Source organism: Capra hircus, chromosome 29 (assembly GCF_001704415.2).
Source record: "Capra hircus breed San Clemente chromosome 29, ASM170441v1, whole genome shotgun sequence".
Taxonomy (NCBI): Eukaryota; Metazoa; Chordata; class Mammalia; order Artiodactyla; family Bovidae; genus Capra; species Capra hircus.
In genome coordinates this window covers 41226223-41242637 of record NC_030836.1, presented here as the reverse complement: position 1 = coordinate 41242637, position 16415 = coordinate 41226223, and the positions used below count along the sequence as shown (strand labels likewise).

At 58.2% G+C, this 16415-nt stretch overlaps 1 protein-coding gene across 6 annotated transcripts in view; it reads left to right on the top strand.

The window, feature by feature from the left end:
* AHNAK (AHNAK nucleoprotein) overlaps positions 4584-16415 on the top strand; it is a 94910-nt gene continuing 83078 nt past the window's right edge. For 3 of the 6 annotated variants that reach the window (XM_018042684.1, XM_018042686.1, XM_018042683.1), the window contains exons 1-4: positions 4595-4777; positions 14627-14726; positions 15032-15188; positions 15607-15794. In XM_018042684.1, the coding sequence (XP_017898173.1) occupies positions 15032-15188; positions 15607-15794 (345 nt within the window). In that variant the 5' untranslated portion in view covers positions 4595-4777; positions 14627-14726. Of the gene's footprint in view, positions 4778-14626; positions 14727-15031; positions 15189-15606; positions 15795-16415 lie in introns of all 6 variants that reach the window. The other 3 variants (XM_018042689.1, XM_018042687.1, XM_018042688.1) reach the window with 3 other exon arrangements.

Sequence of the window (16415 nt, the reverse complement as noted above, 5' to 3'; positions counted from 1 at the left end):
CCCCAGCATCCTAGCCCCAACAGCGCAGGTCCATCTAGGAATCCAGTTGTCATGTGCATCCTCCCGCCCCACTCTCCCTGCTCCCTTTCCCCCCACTTCACTTGCCCAGACAGCATTTCTTTGCCTTCTTACCTCCCAGTCTCTCTACTCAGGGCCCTGGGTCTTGTCTCTTGTTCTGTAATCAGCTTTAACTTGGGTTCTGCTTGGGTCTGAAGATCTCAATTAGGACTGAGTGTAATGGGAGGGTTTCCGGTATCCCAGCTGTCTGATCTGAGCAATTCAGGAACTCCTTATTTGAAGCCTGAGCTTTAAATACAGCCTAGGATTTGAATTGAGCTGGAGGAGGATGGGTTGACTTGGCTTCCTATGTTGAGTTTGAGTTTGGAGTTTGAGAATTGCTTAGAAAATAATGTTTGGATCCCAGAATAACCCAATAAACTTGCTGCTCCACTGGGGAAGATGATAGATTAAGAATTAAAAGTGAGAGACTTCCCTGGTAATCCAGTGGCTAAGACTCTGCTCTCCCAATGCAGGGGGCCCGGCTTCGATCCCTGATCAGGGAGCTAGATCTCACATGCCAAAACTAAGATCTGGTGGAGCCAAATAAATATATATTTTTACAAAGAATTGAAAGTGAATGGAGAAGGGCCTGGTGCTTGGCAGGGATGCTCATGTCTGAGCTGGTGTGTTGTATAGGGTGGAGAGGGGGGTCTGGGAAATGCCCCGTGACTCAAAGGAGTGACAGTAATTTCTGTGCTTCTAAGGCTGACATGCCAAAGGGCCCTCGACTGGATGAAAAGTCTGCTTTCAAAGAGATTGTGAACAGATTGCACCTTTCACTTCCTTCCTGGGATCAGAGTTTAAAAGCCATAACGACTCGTAGAGCAGTCGCATCTTTTCTTTCGCATCATGCACTGATTTCAGAGAAGGGGACTGTGGGGAGAAGGGAAGGGAAGGGGAATCCCCTGGCACAGGGCCTGCCCACAGAACGCCCCTTTGGGGTTGCTATAGAAACAGGCATAATAAGAACAAAACAGAGGCACGTTGCCTGGCAACACAGGAGCCCAGGGTTCATCACACACTTACTACCTACAAATCAGGGAACCCCCGGGGTGGGAGTGGCACTTCTGGCGAAGCTGGGGTATCCCAGTGATGATGAGTCCTAGAGCTGACCTTGCTTTTCCAGTGGGTCTGGAGGACTGTGTGGTATGGGACACTTCTGAAGGGCAGTGGAGCACCAGCGGGAAGGCTGAAGTCCTCTCAGATCCCTGGGTAGTCCTTACTTTGCCGGGGAAATATGAAACAATGTTCAGACGGAGAGAACTCCTTTTAACTAAAAAACAGTGTGTCTTTGTTGGGGGAGTAAGATATGGGTGTAAAAGATCTGGAAGAAAAGATGACATCCAGTTTTTAAGCATGGGACTCAGAGTACAAGGGTTAGGGTTAGGTAGCATCAGAGGCTAGATCTTTCTGGACTGAGCACCTGGAGGCAGGGATTCCGTCTTGTCAAGGACTCTCTTACCTGTACCACCACCACCACCATCACCTACCCCTGGCCCAGGGCTGGACACAGTAAATGTTTGTGCAAAGCTGCATGAGAGAACTACACGTGGGGGCTGAGAGTGAGGGAACCTTGTGGGGTACAGGGTGCTGTTGTATAAAGAACAAGAACTTTAGGGGGGACTTCTCTGGTGGGCCATTGGTTAGACTCCAAGCTTCCAATGCCAGAGGCACAGTGCAGGTTCGATCCCTGGTCAAGGAACTAAGATCCTACATTCATGGCCAAAAAAATTATTTAAAAAAAGAAGAACAAGGGCTTTGGGGCCAGTTATATCTGCAGTTTATTCATTCATTCACTTTTTTAGCAAACTGTTCTGGCGTGATTGCCAGGTGCCAGCTGCTGCTGTAGACACAGAGTACACAGCAGAAAGCAAACAGTGCCTGCCCTCCTGGAGCTTAGATGTGGATGGGAGCTTTGAGTCCAGCTTCTGAAGGTTATGTGATTTTAGGTAAATCACTGCCCCTCTTCCGGACCATTTCCTTCCTGCGTGTGAGGAGTAAATGGGCTGACACACAAGGTGCCTACAGCAGTGTCAGACAAGATCACCATGAAGGTAGCTCTTGGGGAGAAGGGGTGAAAGGTGGGGGCTACAGCAGTAGGCAGAAAGAGAAGGGGTGGCAGAAATCTTTAAAAGTGTTGTGTCTCCATTTGCACCATTGAAGACTGTTGAAAATATTCCCTTTCCCTGCCAGCTTTGGTGCGGCAAGTAGGGTCCTGGCTTTTTAGGCGGCAGAGTCTAGTTTACCCCTTCTGTATCCTCCTAGCCTAGAAGTGGGGGAGGAGCCACTCCGCAGGACCACCTCCCACCAGGTACCCTCACACTCGTGCCCCTGAACCAAGTACCTGGACAGTAATCCCTGCTCTGAAGCTGCTCCCCAGACCGGCCTCTCCTGCCTTCTCTGTTGACCAAGAGGGTGGCCAGAACAAACAATGGAGCTGATAAGTTGGCTCTGAGCCCAGGACACCAGCCTCTGCTCTTTCACGCCTGGGGGGCTGAGGGAGTCCCCGCTGAGTTGAAGGCGCAATATCCACACCCTTCCACACTCTTCCTTTCCTGTTCCAGCCCCTCCCTCCAAATTCCCATGGCCCTTTGTGCAGACCCCCTATCTTTGTGGCGTATGTCATATCATAGTTATCTTTCTGAAAAACCTAGCTGTTGATCAGCTCCCATTTCAACATGCATTGGAAGCCCTCACACTTTCAAGGAACCAAATGATTCATTTCGTAAAGTTAACACTCCTCTGATAAACTGTTAACTGTGGTTGTTTTGGGGGAGAGGGACTAGCTTAGGGGTGGAGGGAATCATCTACTTTTTACTGTTCTGCTTTTCCGTACTGACGTCCTTCACCCTATAGAGGTATTGATTTTATCTCTGAAACAGCAACAAGGATTAATCAGACTTGTAGGGTCACAGGCCACTTTATCTGTATCCTTGGTCTGTATTTTAAAAACTGAATACATGTTATTTAATATGAAATAAAATTAAAAAAACATTGATATCGGAAATAATTAGCTGTTGCTTTTATTTTTTTAAAGCATCCCAAAGTTGATTTTTTTTTTTTTTTCTTTAAATAAGGTAGGTGCTGGCAAAGAGGAGCAGACCACAGTGGAGGTGGAGGTGATTCTAAAAGTCTGGGTTTCTGATTCTCTGCTTGTGATACAGGTGGTGGAACTGCCTCTGCTCTGGGTTTGAGTCACTGTGTGTGTGTGTGTGAATGTGTGTGTGTGTGTGAATGTGTGTGTGTGTGTGTGTGAGAGAGAGAGAGAGAAAATATGAGAGATTGCCAGTGCCCAAGTCTGTGCTTTGACTATGTGTCTCTGCATGTTGGTGCCGGTCTGAATGTCTACACACATGTCTCCACCCTTCTGTGTCCATTATCTGACTGCCTGCCTGTCTGTGGCTCCTTTGGCTGGGTCTTCCCTCCCCCACGCCTGTACCCTATGCCGGTAACTGGACCTGGGACACAGCCCCCAGGGCTGGCAGTGGAGTTGGCTGTTGGGTATTTTTAGCCTGTAAACATGTTTGCCATTTCAGAGGACAGGGCCGCTCGTCTCAGCCCCAGCCCACTCAGGATGGTACAGCGGGCCAGGTCTTCTCAGGTCTCCAGCCTGGGGTCTCACTTCCCCAGCATTCCAGAGGAAAGAAAAACTGGCTCCACGTGGGCAGTGGGTGGCCATCCAGAAGGGAGGATAAGAGGATTCATGGGGGAGAAGAGAATGAGGGTGAAGCCAGAAGGCCCCCCCGCACCCCGTCATTAAATGTTTAATAAAATCTCCGTGTAGTTAGAAGTGGCTGTGGGAAATGGCTGTAAAATTGGAAACTCAGCGTCCAGGGGAGTGGGGCGGTGGAGGAGGGGGTCCGAGCAGAAATAGAGAGTGGGGGACAGGGAGGTAGGCAGCAAGGACTCTGCTCCTCCAAGGGGTGCAGGCCTGACTCCCGTGTCGCTGCAGCGGCCAGAGCGGCACGGTGGCGCGGGGCGCTGGTGACCCTGGCTCCAGCAGGTGGGGCCAGCGTCTCCAGGCCGGTTCTGGGGGCGGGGAGGGGCTGAGGGGCGCCCAGAAAGAGGGAGGGCGAGAAGTGGGCGCGGCTGCGTGAAGAACCAAGTGAAGAACCTGGGGCCTAGGATTAGAAGGGTAGTGGGCAGCGTTGAGAGAAAACTCAAAGGTCCGCGTCAGGCTGGAGGCCGCGGCTGAATCACTCAAGCCCCTCCAGCCGCCGGACCCCATGGGTCCTTCTTGCAAAATGGGCTGATTCGCAGGTCCAGCTTCCAAGAGTTTCTTGCAGAAGAAGCCACCCGCCTAAGTCGGGGCAAATCCAGGCACGGCGGGGCCGGGGTGGGCAGTGGATGGGGCCAGGGGAAGGCAGCACCTCGGATGTGCCGCGCCCCCGGGTCCCCGCGCCCCCGGTGCCCTCCCAGCAGCCCGCTTTCGGGTCCCAGCAGGGTCGGCCCGGCTCGCCCGTCCCAGCCCAGCTCCGGCCCCGCCCGGCCCCGCCCTCTCCCCACAGCTCGGGGCAGACCCGCCCGCTGGAGCCGGAGTTACAAGAGCCGCCTCCGCGCGCAGGGGCCCGGCCACTCGGAGCAGCTCCGCCGCGGGGACTGCACCGCCCGCCCTGCCGGACCCGCCCCGACCGGGGCTCGCCGCCTGCAGCAGCCTCAGCACCGCGACCTCGGGCCCCGCGTCGGCTATGGCTGTGCCCTGGGGCTGAGCGCGCAGGTAGGGGCCTCCTGCGCACCTTGGCGCGATCAGGGAACGCGACGCCGGGAACGCGGGAGGGGAGGTGGGTGGCAGGACTTGGGCGAGGCGCTTTGGGTGGGTGTCACTGTGAAGGCTCAACTTGGAGCAAGGTGGGCAGCCCCGGGCCGCCACCGGGAGGCCAAGCGTAGCGCCCTGGGAAAGGAGCTCCGCCTCTGGAGTTGGGGCGTTGGAAGGGGCGCAAGTTGGGCAAAGTCGGAAAATCGCTCCGAGGCGCGGTTTGCTCCAGTCCGTCTGTCTCTCGAGGGCTGATCGTTGTCCCTGCTGCACGGCCGGACTCCGGTTTTTTGCCCGGTAACCCTGTCCCACCCCCTCCTTCTCCATGGGGCGGTGGCTCGGCGAGCTGTTCTGTGCCTATTCCGTGTTTACTCGAGAAGTTTCCGAGATCGAGGCGCGGCCTCTCGGCCCCTCCCGGCGCCCCTGCGCCCCCGCGCCGCGCACCCCGTCCGCCGTCCCTCCCTGCGCCCCACACCTCCGCCCCTGACTTCGCGTCCCGAGTCCTCGGGGCCCCACCCAGTTCTGCACCACCAGCCTCTCCCTTTCTGGCTCCCGGCGGCCCCTCAGCCACCCTTCGGCTGCCCCGCCCTAGTCTTGCCCCTCGGTGTTCCCAGCTCCAGAAAAAATCCCTTCTTCCTCTAGGGCGGCGGAGCCGGGAAGTTTGCAGCGCGCCCCGCGGCGGGACTGGTGGGAGTGGGGGTGGGGGACATAGCTGGGGAGATTCTTGCACTGGGGGTGGGCGGGGAGTGGGGCTGTGCAGCGGCGCGGCCCTCGGGACCGCCCCTTCCCCTTCAGAGGCGGCGCTCTCTCCCCAACCCCACTCCCAAACCCGTCCGGGCGGGATGGCCCCCGCCCCAGCGCCTGGCTCGGCGCCAGCAGCCTGAGGAATGTGGTGGTTGGAGCCGGTGACTAATTCAAACCAGAACTCGGGGAGGAGTGGCGAGGGGTAAAGGGGAGGGGGGCGACGGGGCTTGTGTGGGAGGCGGGGGCCGGAGTCCGGCGGGCGTAGGAGGAGGAGGGCTCAACTCCCCTCCTCGGACCCCTCCGCTCCCGCGGCGCGCTCTTGGGGCGACGGTGGAGGGGCGAGGTCCTGCTGGGGAGTTGGAAGGTCTCCGGGCTTAGGGTGTGTTCGGAGAACTGTGTTATATAAGGCTTTCCCATGCCGGGAGAGGGTGTGCAGTGCGCGAGGGCTGGCCCTCCGCTGGCGGGCTCGGTGCCCCCTGCAGTGCCAGGGCCCCGGGATGCGGGGGCGCAGGCCTTTGGCGTCGCTAGCCACGAGGGACACGTGGGTCTGAGCAAGGCTGACTCTGCTCCGTGGGTGGGAGGGGAGCCGAATGGGCAGACGGGGCATCTAACTGGACCCCTGCACTACGTGGGCAGGGCACTGGCGCCTCTGCACTTTGTGGCCCCAGAGAATTGTGAGCCTCGTGTGTGCCTTTTGCAGGGCGTGGCTGCCACCCAGGAGGTGGTGAGGTGCCCCCAGGGAGCCTGCTGCTGGGTGCCCTGTCCTGCGGAGTGGATCTCTGAAAAGGCACCGTGGGATCCTCCCATGCCAGCGAGGTCCTTAGAGCAGGTCCTGGACCTTTGGAGGAAAAGGGACCCAGATAGTTACCTCCGGGTTCTGAAACAGTTTCCTCGACTAGGATCCAGCCTCTGACTGCAGGGATCGTGTGCCCTGTCTTGCACAGCCTAGAACATGAGAGAGACTGGGTTGATTTTGGGCGACACCGTGATGCTTTGGAGGGCTGGGGTGATAGAAGAAGGCAAAGGAGTCAGGGGAAAGGAGAGGGGTTGAAGGTGCATTGGAAGGCATTTTAGGGCCCCCTCATCAGGGCTGGGGCTTAATTCGGGGAGTAGCTTCTCCTTTGGTGCTCCCTCTCTTCTGCCCCCAGGAGGGAAATCCCTGGGGCAGGGTGTGGCACTCACTTCCTTTCTGAAGCTCAGTGGGGAAGCTTCCTTCTAGTTGGCCCCAAAGGATGGTGGGTTGGGCTAGCCCTCGATTGGGGTGTGTATGCCGAGTGGGGAGAGAAGGGAGCCCTCGGCTGAGGGGTGAGGTCCGGGCATTGGGGTGGGGGGGAGAGGACGGGGAGGGGGGTGGGGGCATGAGAGGTGGGCTAGCAGAGGACAAAGGGTCTGGGGTATTAGCCACGGGGATCGGAGGGTGTCTGTGGCCCTCCCCAGAGCCTTGTCCTTAAAGGTTATACGCAGGGACATTGTTCAGGGAACCAAGACACATAAGAAGCCACATAGGTAGGGCTTACTGCAGATGCTGGGGGGGCCCCAGCAGTGATTCGGGGGTCTTTGTCAGGGCAACTTTGTGAAGAGCTGAGGACTTGAACCAGCCAGACTCTGGTTGGCTCCTCTCCCACCCATGGAGCAGAGTCAGCCAGTTGAGGGGGATGTAACTGCAGGTCCAGGGCTCAAAGTGGGACCCAAAGAAGTGACTCCTGGGAGACCTGTGAAGGGAGATGGCCATCATTGGGTCAAGGGCAGGGAATGGGTTGGGGGGGTCCTGGGGTCACCTTTGTCCCAGGAAGGCCTTGGCTGGGAGTTCCCCGGGCACCACCGACCTGGATTCCTAGGCTCAGTTGGAAGGGGCTGGCTGGCCCTGGCCGAGCACACCACCCCGAGCTTGAGGAGCTGGTTTGAGAGGTTGGGGCGAAGCTGTGGAGCTGGAGGAGTGTGTGGGTCTCTGGGGCGTGGCCATCACCTTCCTCAGCACTTGGGAACCGCCTGGGGTCAGGCAGAAGCAGACTGGGAGAGCTAGTCCGACTCCTGCTGGTAACTCTCCCCTGCTGACTCTCACCTCTGCACCACACCCAGGAAACCCCAGCTTTTCTCTCTCCCTGGATCTGGGCTGACGGGTGGGGGGGGGGGACATGTGCACGCGAGGCAGGGGGGTCGCCCCTGGAGAGGGGTGGGAATGGACTGGTGGTCGCTAGGGCTTTCTGCTCTCCCTTTGCTCCCCGACGGGCTTCATCCAGGCTCCCAGGGAGCTGGCATTTTCCCAGGCTTTGACCATCTCTCTGGGCTCCCAGCCTTCCTGAACTGACTGGTTTCCTCCAGGCTTGAGTGAGCCTAAGAGGCACAGTGAGGGGAGAGGGGGGTCCCCTGGGTGGGCCACAGTGGGCTCAGCCAGAATGTGTGTGTTGATGGACCCCCTCTTCCTCCCTTCAGCCTCCAGATGGCCAGATGGGCTGTTGTAGAGGAGGTCCCAGCTCTGGGGTCACTGTTTCATGGTGGCCTTGAGACTCTGACTGCTCGTGTCAGAGCCGAGAAATGAGTGTTTGTTACCTGTCTCTGGCTGGCAGGCCGGTCCTGAATGTGTCGCCTCTGCTTGCATCTGGGGCATAGGGGGCAGGGGGTAGCCGTGGGACTCTGCTCCGGTGGTGGTGGAGGTTTCATGGGGGCTGCGGGGGGCTGTAGGGAAGGACTCCAGTGAGTTTCTCCGTCTTGGACGGTTCTAGGCCCTGGAGTTTGTGTCCAGAGGCCTGAGGGGGGCTGAGCATAGGCCTGGGCGTGAGGCCGTGGCTGATGGAGGCTTCAGGGAGGGGCATCCTGCCCTGTCCCCCGGGGGCTGGAGCGGAGGTTCTAGGGGAAGGGGAAGCGCCTGGCCGGGTTGGGGGTGGCTCTTTGGCAGCTGGGCCGAGCGGCCTGGCCTGGAGCCCCTGCACTATCCGGGCCGGCCGCTGGGCGGAGAGCTGGGCCGTGGTAGCTCCCAAACTGTAATCTATCCCCCAAGGCGAGACTGGGCAAGGGAGTGAGCTCACCCCTCCTCAGCTCAGCAGGGCCCTTCCCACCCACCCCCCCCCCACCCCACATCCTTGAGCTGGTGTCTTCATCCTAGCCGTCCTGGGTCAAGGCCTACTCTTCTCTGGAGAGGTGGCCAGGTGTAGGGACTGTTCGTATGGGGAATGTAAAGCTGCCCCAGAGCCCCCCCTCCAACCCCCCACCAAGAACTTCCCAGTCCCACAAGGAAGTCTCTCTGGGTCAGGGAAGGAAGATAGAATCTCTCTTCTGGCTGGAAGCTTGAACTTGGAGCGCTGGGGCTAGGGAAGTGTGAGGGGCCAGGGGACAGAAGTGGAGAAAGACCGCTGAGCCAAGCCCTGGAAGCAGCTGGCCCCCAGGGGTGGGGGTGGGGAGCTGCCCTAGAAGCCGAGGTGCGAGAAAACTCCAGCATGGTGGTGAGGGGCCAGGGAGAGGGACTGGGAGGGAGGAAAGGGCTGGGTGATGAGGCTGGAGAAGCTTCTTCCTGGTGGGAGGTGTGGGGGGGCCAACGGCCCAGGCAGCCAGGGAGGAGCTCGAAGGTGCACGCAGACTCTGGACACCAGGTTAACAGAAGCAGGCTCCCTCCATGATGGACAGGGCTTGGGGCTGCCCAGACTCGAGTCTGTTGAGAGCTGGTGGAGGCAGGGACTGTGAGCCTGCTCTGGGCTGGGAGGGGTTGGGGCTTCAGGGGTGTCTGCACGCACTGGGTGGGTCGTCTGTTGGCCTTGCGAGTCTTTGATCATCTTACCAGTGCCCATATTGCCCGTGTCTTGCAACATGTTGGTCAGATTCTCGCTGATAATTCGACCTCCCCAACACACACCCCCTATCCAAGTTGAAAGTGCCCCTGGGGGTGCGCTGCCCAGAATCAGCTGACCTCAGAGTTCTTGGTGCCAGCGTAGACTCAGGAGATAACTGCGCAGATCTACTCCATTTAGAATGGGACAGGTTTTTTTTTTTCAGACCGAGGTCTGGCAGCTGCATACATGGAGGTCCACTTGGAGGTTTTAGCACCCGGGAGAGAGGCCACCCCTCTCTTCCTCCTTGTCCTCTGACCTGGCCTCTGCCTGTCATGGCTGTTCCCATTTCCCAGTGAGTGGGAGTGTTTGCCTTAACCTGTCGGGGCCTGTCTCCAGGTGGGCCTGTCTCTTGGTCTCACCTGCTGGGGTCCAGAGAGTCTCCAGGTGAGCTGGGTTCTGGACAGCTCAGGACTTCTGAGTCCTGGGGACACAGTGCTGATGAGCCTAGAAGCACAAGGGCCCTCAGATCCTGGGCTTTGGGATACCTGGGGCTCTGCCCATTCTGGGTTTGGGGTCTCTGAGGTAGGTCGGGACAAGGCTGGTGTGTGGGCACAGAGGCTGGTGGCCACTCACCTTTCCTCCTAAGCTTGTGACACTTGATGGGCATCACTGCTTCCTGGGGGTCTCCTGCCCCTATCCGAACCTCAAGCCCTCTCTTTCCTGTGTTTTAATGTCCCCTGAAGCATCCTGGTCCCACTCTGTGGGCCTCTCTTTGGACGAATCTGGAGGCCTGTCCGCCTCCCTGTGGGTACGTCTCTCCGGCTCTCACTGGGCCTCCTTCCATGTAGATCTCTCTCGCCTGGGTATCTCCCTTGTGCATCTTTCTCTGTGGTTTCTCATCCTGTGTCTGTGTTTATTCGTGTCTTCGTCCCTTTCCCTGGTTAAGACTGGTTGGCCTCAGAGTCAGAGATCCCTGGGCTTGCATTTCACTTCTGTCTCATACTCGGGCAAGTCATTTAACCTCAGGGCCTGTTTCTGCACTCTAAAATAAGGATATTAATTCTTAATCACATGGGATTGTTTGGGAAAGAAAGGGGACCCCAGGCATGGAAGGAGCACAGTCCTGGGGCACTATGGGAGCTTGACAAAATTCTTTCTCTTCACCTGGGAGGGGTTGTTTCTTTTAATGCGGCTCTTTCTCTTCCTCTTTACTGCCCGGTGAGTGTTCACGAGAGTGGATGGCCCTCTGGGTGTGTCTCTCTTTTCTCTGAATGTCCCAGCCCCTGCTCCTTGACTCTGTGTATGTTCGTGGCTTTCTGGCTGGTGGAAGTCTCAGCTCTGGTTGTGAGTCATCTTGTTCTCACCTTGGGGTACTGCTTCTCCGGGGCCTGTGTGTCTGGTGGGTCAGTTTGCCCGTGTGCTGGGTAGAAGTTTTATCACTGTCTGTGTCCTCCCCATTGCGGGCTGGCGTGCTTCTTTCCGTCTTAGCATGTCACCTTCGACGTCCTGCCTGTGGCGGGCATATGCGCAAACTCGGGTCCCTCTGCTGTGTGTTTGACTTCAGGTGTGGCGCGTGGAGGCGCTGAGGCGTTACGGACCTGACTCTCAGGGGGTGTGTGTGTGTGTATCAGTTCCTGTCGTCTTGACACTGACCTTGGCTGCGAGGTTGTCTTTGGCTGCTGCAGCAGTTCCACTGCGCCCCCTCCCCGGCTGTGTTCACACTGGCTCTTGGGCAGAAGGGATTTCCTGGGACCAGTGGGAGAACATGCCCTTCTAGGGGGTCACAGCTGGCGGGGACCATCTTCCCCGGGCAAAGGGTCTGCTTCCTGGCCTTCTCCTGGGTCTGCCTGGGTGTTGCCCACCCAGGGCAGAGATCTGCAGAGATGGCATGGGCAGAACCCTGCTGCACATCCTCTTTGTGGTTTTGAATCATCAGGGCAGCTTCGTTCTTCTCTAGCTGCTTCTGGCCTGAATTACTTGCACTCTGTCCCTGCAGCCTCAGTTGTGTGTCCTCTCTGCCTTGAAGCTGGAGTGTCCCTGCCACGTCGCTCCTTTTTTGCCCGCCAGGCAGCCCTCTGCCTTAGAGGGTCTCCACTCCAGCCCTTCCCACCAGGAAGGTTGCTGTGAGCTGGTGTCAGGTGCCGGCGGGGAGCTGGCCGACCTGGGCGTTCCAGGGCCCCAGCATTGCCCCATTCTCAGGGCTCCAGACCTCACTCTCCCCATCTGTCACTAGCAGGCAGTGCCGTCCCACAGATCTTTCTGCAGTGGTGGCAGTGTTCTGTATTTGCGCTTGTAATGTGGTAGCCGTGTGTGGCTGTTGAGCTCGTGAAATGTAGTTCCTACAACCTACGGGCTAAATGTTTAATTGAATTTAAGTTAGGGCTTCCCTGGTGGCTCAGATGGTAAAGAACCTGCCTGCAATGCAGGGGGAACCCAGGTTCAATCCTTGGGTGGGGAGGAGCCCCTGGAGAAGGGAATGGCAACCCACTCCAGTATTCTTGCCTGGAGAATCCCACGGATAGAGGAGCCACATGTGGCCTAAGGGCTCTTCCAGCTCTGACACTTGAGGAATGTGTAGAATTCCCCAAGGCTCCAAAGACTCAGCTTTGGGTGGCAGCAGGGTGGAGCCCCTACCCCCTGGGGAAGCTGGCTTCACCTGACAGGTGGGAGAAGAAGGAAGGACCCCCTGGGTTTGGTACAGGCCCCAGGGGTGGGGGAGACCACAGGCTGGGATCCAAGTGCAGAAAATAGGCCCTTGCCACTGTGGCCTCGAATTCCCTGTCAGTACCCTTGTGTCTCGCCAGGTCAGATGGAAGGGGCGGGGAGGGGAGTCTTGCCTGGCTATGCCAGGAGGTGAGGCTTGAGCCAGGGCAGGCAGGGTGGTTGGCAGCCCCACCTGGCTGGGAAGCCAGCGGGTGCCCCGCCAGGGTCAACCTGCAGCCTCGAGTCCAGTGCCTCCCGTTCTCACGGGCTGTGGTCCCTTCTCCACTCATGATGTCCTCCTCATTAGCCCCTGGGGTGGAAGCATGTGGCTGATCCCTTCTGGGCCTCCCACTTGGGCTTCCAGGGGCTCCGGGCCGGGGGCTCTGGGCCAAGCAGCTGGCAGGGAAGCCCATTGCCGCTTCCTGGAGCCCCAGCCCCTCTGGCACTCAGGGGTCTGGCCTATGAAGCGGGTTTTAGGTGTGACCCTTGGCATGTCTGGAGCTGTTGCAGCCACAGTGACTCACTGGGGAAGGAGGGAGGGTGGGGCTGAGATGTGGGCGAGGGTGAGCTGGCTGGCTCTCTGCCCACCTTGCTGGCTGCTGGCTCAGCACCAGGATGCGAGGCTGAAAAAAGGGGCCCTGCTCAAGGAGAAAGAGAGGGTGCCAGCGCACTCGGTGGCTTCGGGGAGCTGCAGGGCCCTTGGGTGGAAGCCTTTTCCTTCCCCTCCGGGTCTGGCTCCCCCCTTGTCTGCCGGGCTGGCTACTTAGTGCTGGAGGCTGGGGGAAGGACTGTTGAAGTCCCGGCTTTTGCTGTTTCTCCGTGGGAAGGGTCAGCTGGACTTCTGATTGGAAGGGAGGAGGTGATTGCCCCAGCTGACACCTGTGCCAGCAGGCTGCCCCCTGGCCTCCTGGCGGGCACCTGCGCTGACATAAATACCACACAAGTGAGTGCAGGTGGTTGGGGAACAGGGTATCTGTGGCTGTCTTCATCAGTATTATGATCTGCCTGACACTGGAAGTCCTACGTGCTCATGAATTTCCGTAAATCTTATCCTCAAAGACAAACTCAGTACCTTCAAGATCCCATTTAGATTTCATCCCCCCTCCTGAAGGCTCCCAAACCTTCTGGAACATTCTGAGGCCAGATTAGTCACGCCTTGAGCACCTTGCTCATAATTTATATCTGGGACAGGAACTAAATCTTTTTTTGTTTTTTGGCTTTGCCATGTGGCATGTGGGTTAGTTCCTTGATTGGGGCTGGAACTTGGCCCCTTACATTGGGAACTTGGAGTCTTAACCACTGGGCCATCAGGGAAGTTCCAGGAACTAGGTCTTTTAACTCTCCATACGTGGCCCGTGGAGTGCGTTTGGAGGATACATCAGTGACGTTAGGTGACAACCTAGTGGAGCGTGTAATTCAGAGCTGGGCTGAGTGCCTCCATCCCTTTCTGGTTTTCTCTGCAGCGGTCTGTACAATGATACAGGGGCGATCGGTATGCATGTATTAATTGATTGGTTGGCTGGTTTCTGGATGTCAGCGGTTTTCGGCTTAGGGCGAAACTCTCCACAACTTAATAGCACCCCCTCGTGGTTTCACAGAAGTGCTTCTGGGTGGCTGCCGCTGCCATTTTGTGTGGGTGGCTGGGGGCTGGAGGCCCGCCTGCTGTCTCCCCGGCTGCCCCTGCAGCCAACAGCTGTAGCTGGAGGGTGTCTTTGCTCCTCACCTATGGGAACCTGGCTCCGGGCCCAGCCGGGGCAGCCCGATGGGCCCTGGCTCGCCACATGCCTGAGATGGCACCACTGCAGCCTCTCGGGCTTGGGCCAGTGCTGAGGGGCCCGGGGCTCCCGTTGCTCAGCCTCTGCCTGTATCAGGGCCCCTGGAGCTCCAGCTGGCAAGTGTCTGCCTGGACCCAAGGCCGGGTTAGACAGGGTGACCCAGCGTCGCTGACCGTTGGCCACCACCAGCCCAGCTTGCAGGTTCCCTGTGACCCCCAGGGCTGGAGGCTCTGAGGAGGAGGGGTCTCACACCCATTAGAGCTGCACACCGGATGTGGTGTGTCGAGGGATGAAAGAGTTACAGGCTCAGAGCCCAAGCTTGTTGCTCGCTTATGGTGGACCCCGGCCGGCTGGCCTCTCTGAATCTCAGTTTCTCCATCTGTGCTGTAGGGCAGTAACATCTCCCTCCTGAAGCTGTTCCAAGGGACCCAGTGAGGATGTGGATGTTGGGAGGCTCCCGTGGGCCAGAGCTTTCCACTCATGCTCTCTCTCCTTCCTTCAGCCCTCATGGGGATCCTTTAGCGTCTCCATTTGCACAGATGAGGAAATGGAGGTTCAGAGAAGTTAAGTGACTTGGCCTGGGTCACACAGCTGGTGAGATGCTGAGCCAGGATTGGAACCTGAGTCTGGCCTCTTCCAAAACCCCTTCCCATGATCCCAGCCTTGGAGAGTCACATGTGAACGGAGTTGATGACAGTAGCAGGGTTGGGGTTTTGGTTTGGCCCCAGCTGACAGGACATCCAGCCATCTCTCTTGCAGAGCAGCTGGGGCAGGGCTGCAAGTGAGCCAGCTGTTGAGTGAGAACCTGATCATGACCTTTCCCCTAGACTGTGTGACCGAGATTCCCAAGAGATATCCTGAGGAGAGAAGAGGAAGGAGGGGCGGGCTCCTGGCAAGGCATCCGCTCCCGACCCAAGTCCTGCGAAGGTCAGTAGGAGGGAGGGGGAGGTGACTGGGTGGGGAGTGGGGAGGGTAGAGACCTGGATGGGCTGTAGCACAGAGCATGGGGCGGGGAGGGACGGGGATCAGGGGGAGGGGCTGGTTACCTCCGTTGTGGTTGCATCCACTGGCCCATTTCCGATTTCTCCCTTGTGCCTTGGGAGCTCGCCCACAGCAGAAGCTGGCACCTTGGAGACAGTGCCCCACTCCCGGAGGGCGAATCCCTGGCCTCCTCATCCCCCCATGGCCTTGCACCCCCACTGCCCTGAGCTCTGTTTTGTTATGCCAAACAGATGGAGAAAGAGGAGGAGACGACCCGGGAGCTGCTGCTGCCCAACTGGCAGGGCAGCGGCTCCCACGGGCTGACCATCACCCAGAGGGATGACGGCGTCTTTGTGCAGGAAGTGATGCAGAACTCCCCTGCGGCCCGCACTGGGGTGGTCAAGGAGGGTGAGTCTTCTTGGGGTGCGGCCGGTGCTGGTGTTAGCGGGGAGGCTGGTGGAGGGGAGGGCAGGGGGCAGCACAGGCGGGTGGGTGACTGTGGAGTGCCCGGTCTCAGTGGCATCAGGATGGTCGGTACCCAAGCCCTGCCCTCCGCTGCCCACTCTTTGGTGCTTGTTCATTCACAGTCCTCGTGGGAGGTGGTCCTGTGGGTTGGAGATGTGCGTCCTCTGTTCTGACTCCACCACCCAGGAGCTTGGCCGCTTTGGGCCAATTAGTTGTCTCCCTGCCTCAGTTTCCTCATCTCTACCATGGGTGTTACCACACCTGTGAATCAGCCCAAGGGCCCAATGCAGAGTGCTGGGTTGTGGGTTGTTTCCCCGAGACTCTGGGTGGTCTTACCCACATCTTGCTCCTTCCTGCTCAGGGGACCAGATTGTGGGTGCCACCATCTACTTTGACAACCTGCAGTCGGGTGAGGTGACCCAACTGCTGAACACCATGGGCCACCACACTGTGGGCCTGAAGCTGCATCGCAAGGGGGACCGGTCCCCTGAGCCTGGCCAGACCTGGACCCACGAGGTCTTCAGTTCCCACAGCTCCGAAGTGGTTCTGGTGAGTTCCTGGCTGGCCGGCTGCTCCCTGAGCTCCTCTCGCCACTCAGCTCCCTTTCCTGGGCCTCGCTTGTCCATCCTTGCTTTTCTCTCCCACTCTCACCCTCTGCTGTCTGTCGAGCCAGCCTGTTCCTCTTATTCACGTGTGGCTGCTACTGCTGCTAAAAAGTCTTCCGTTGGTCTCCTCAGTGGGGACCCACTGATCAGTCTGGTCCGAGGTGCTGGGAGGCAGGTCGGCTGCTTTGCGAGGATCTTTGAAAATTATTTTCTCGGTGCTCAGCTGTGCCTCCCAGACATCATTTTTCTGCTCCAGAGGCCTGGACTCGTCTGTGAGTCAGAGGCTGGGCAGTGAAGTCCCTGAGGGACTCTGCTCCTTCCGATGGCTTGTTTATTTAACATAATGAGTCCCTCAAAGTGGAAGTGTTAAGCCCAGCACAACTGGGCTCCACTGATGCTGTCCGAAGGGTCCCTGAGAGGACTCCCCTCTGGATTAAACGAACAAGGCCAGGCAGCTGAGAGCTGAGAACTGAACTAAGTCAGCACAGAGCTGGTCGCCGGGAGGCATCTGAGAAACTTGATGGGCTGACTCGAATCTAGAATTGGCTGTGAATCCTTCTCCCAG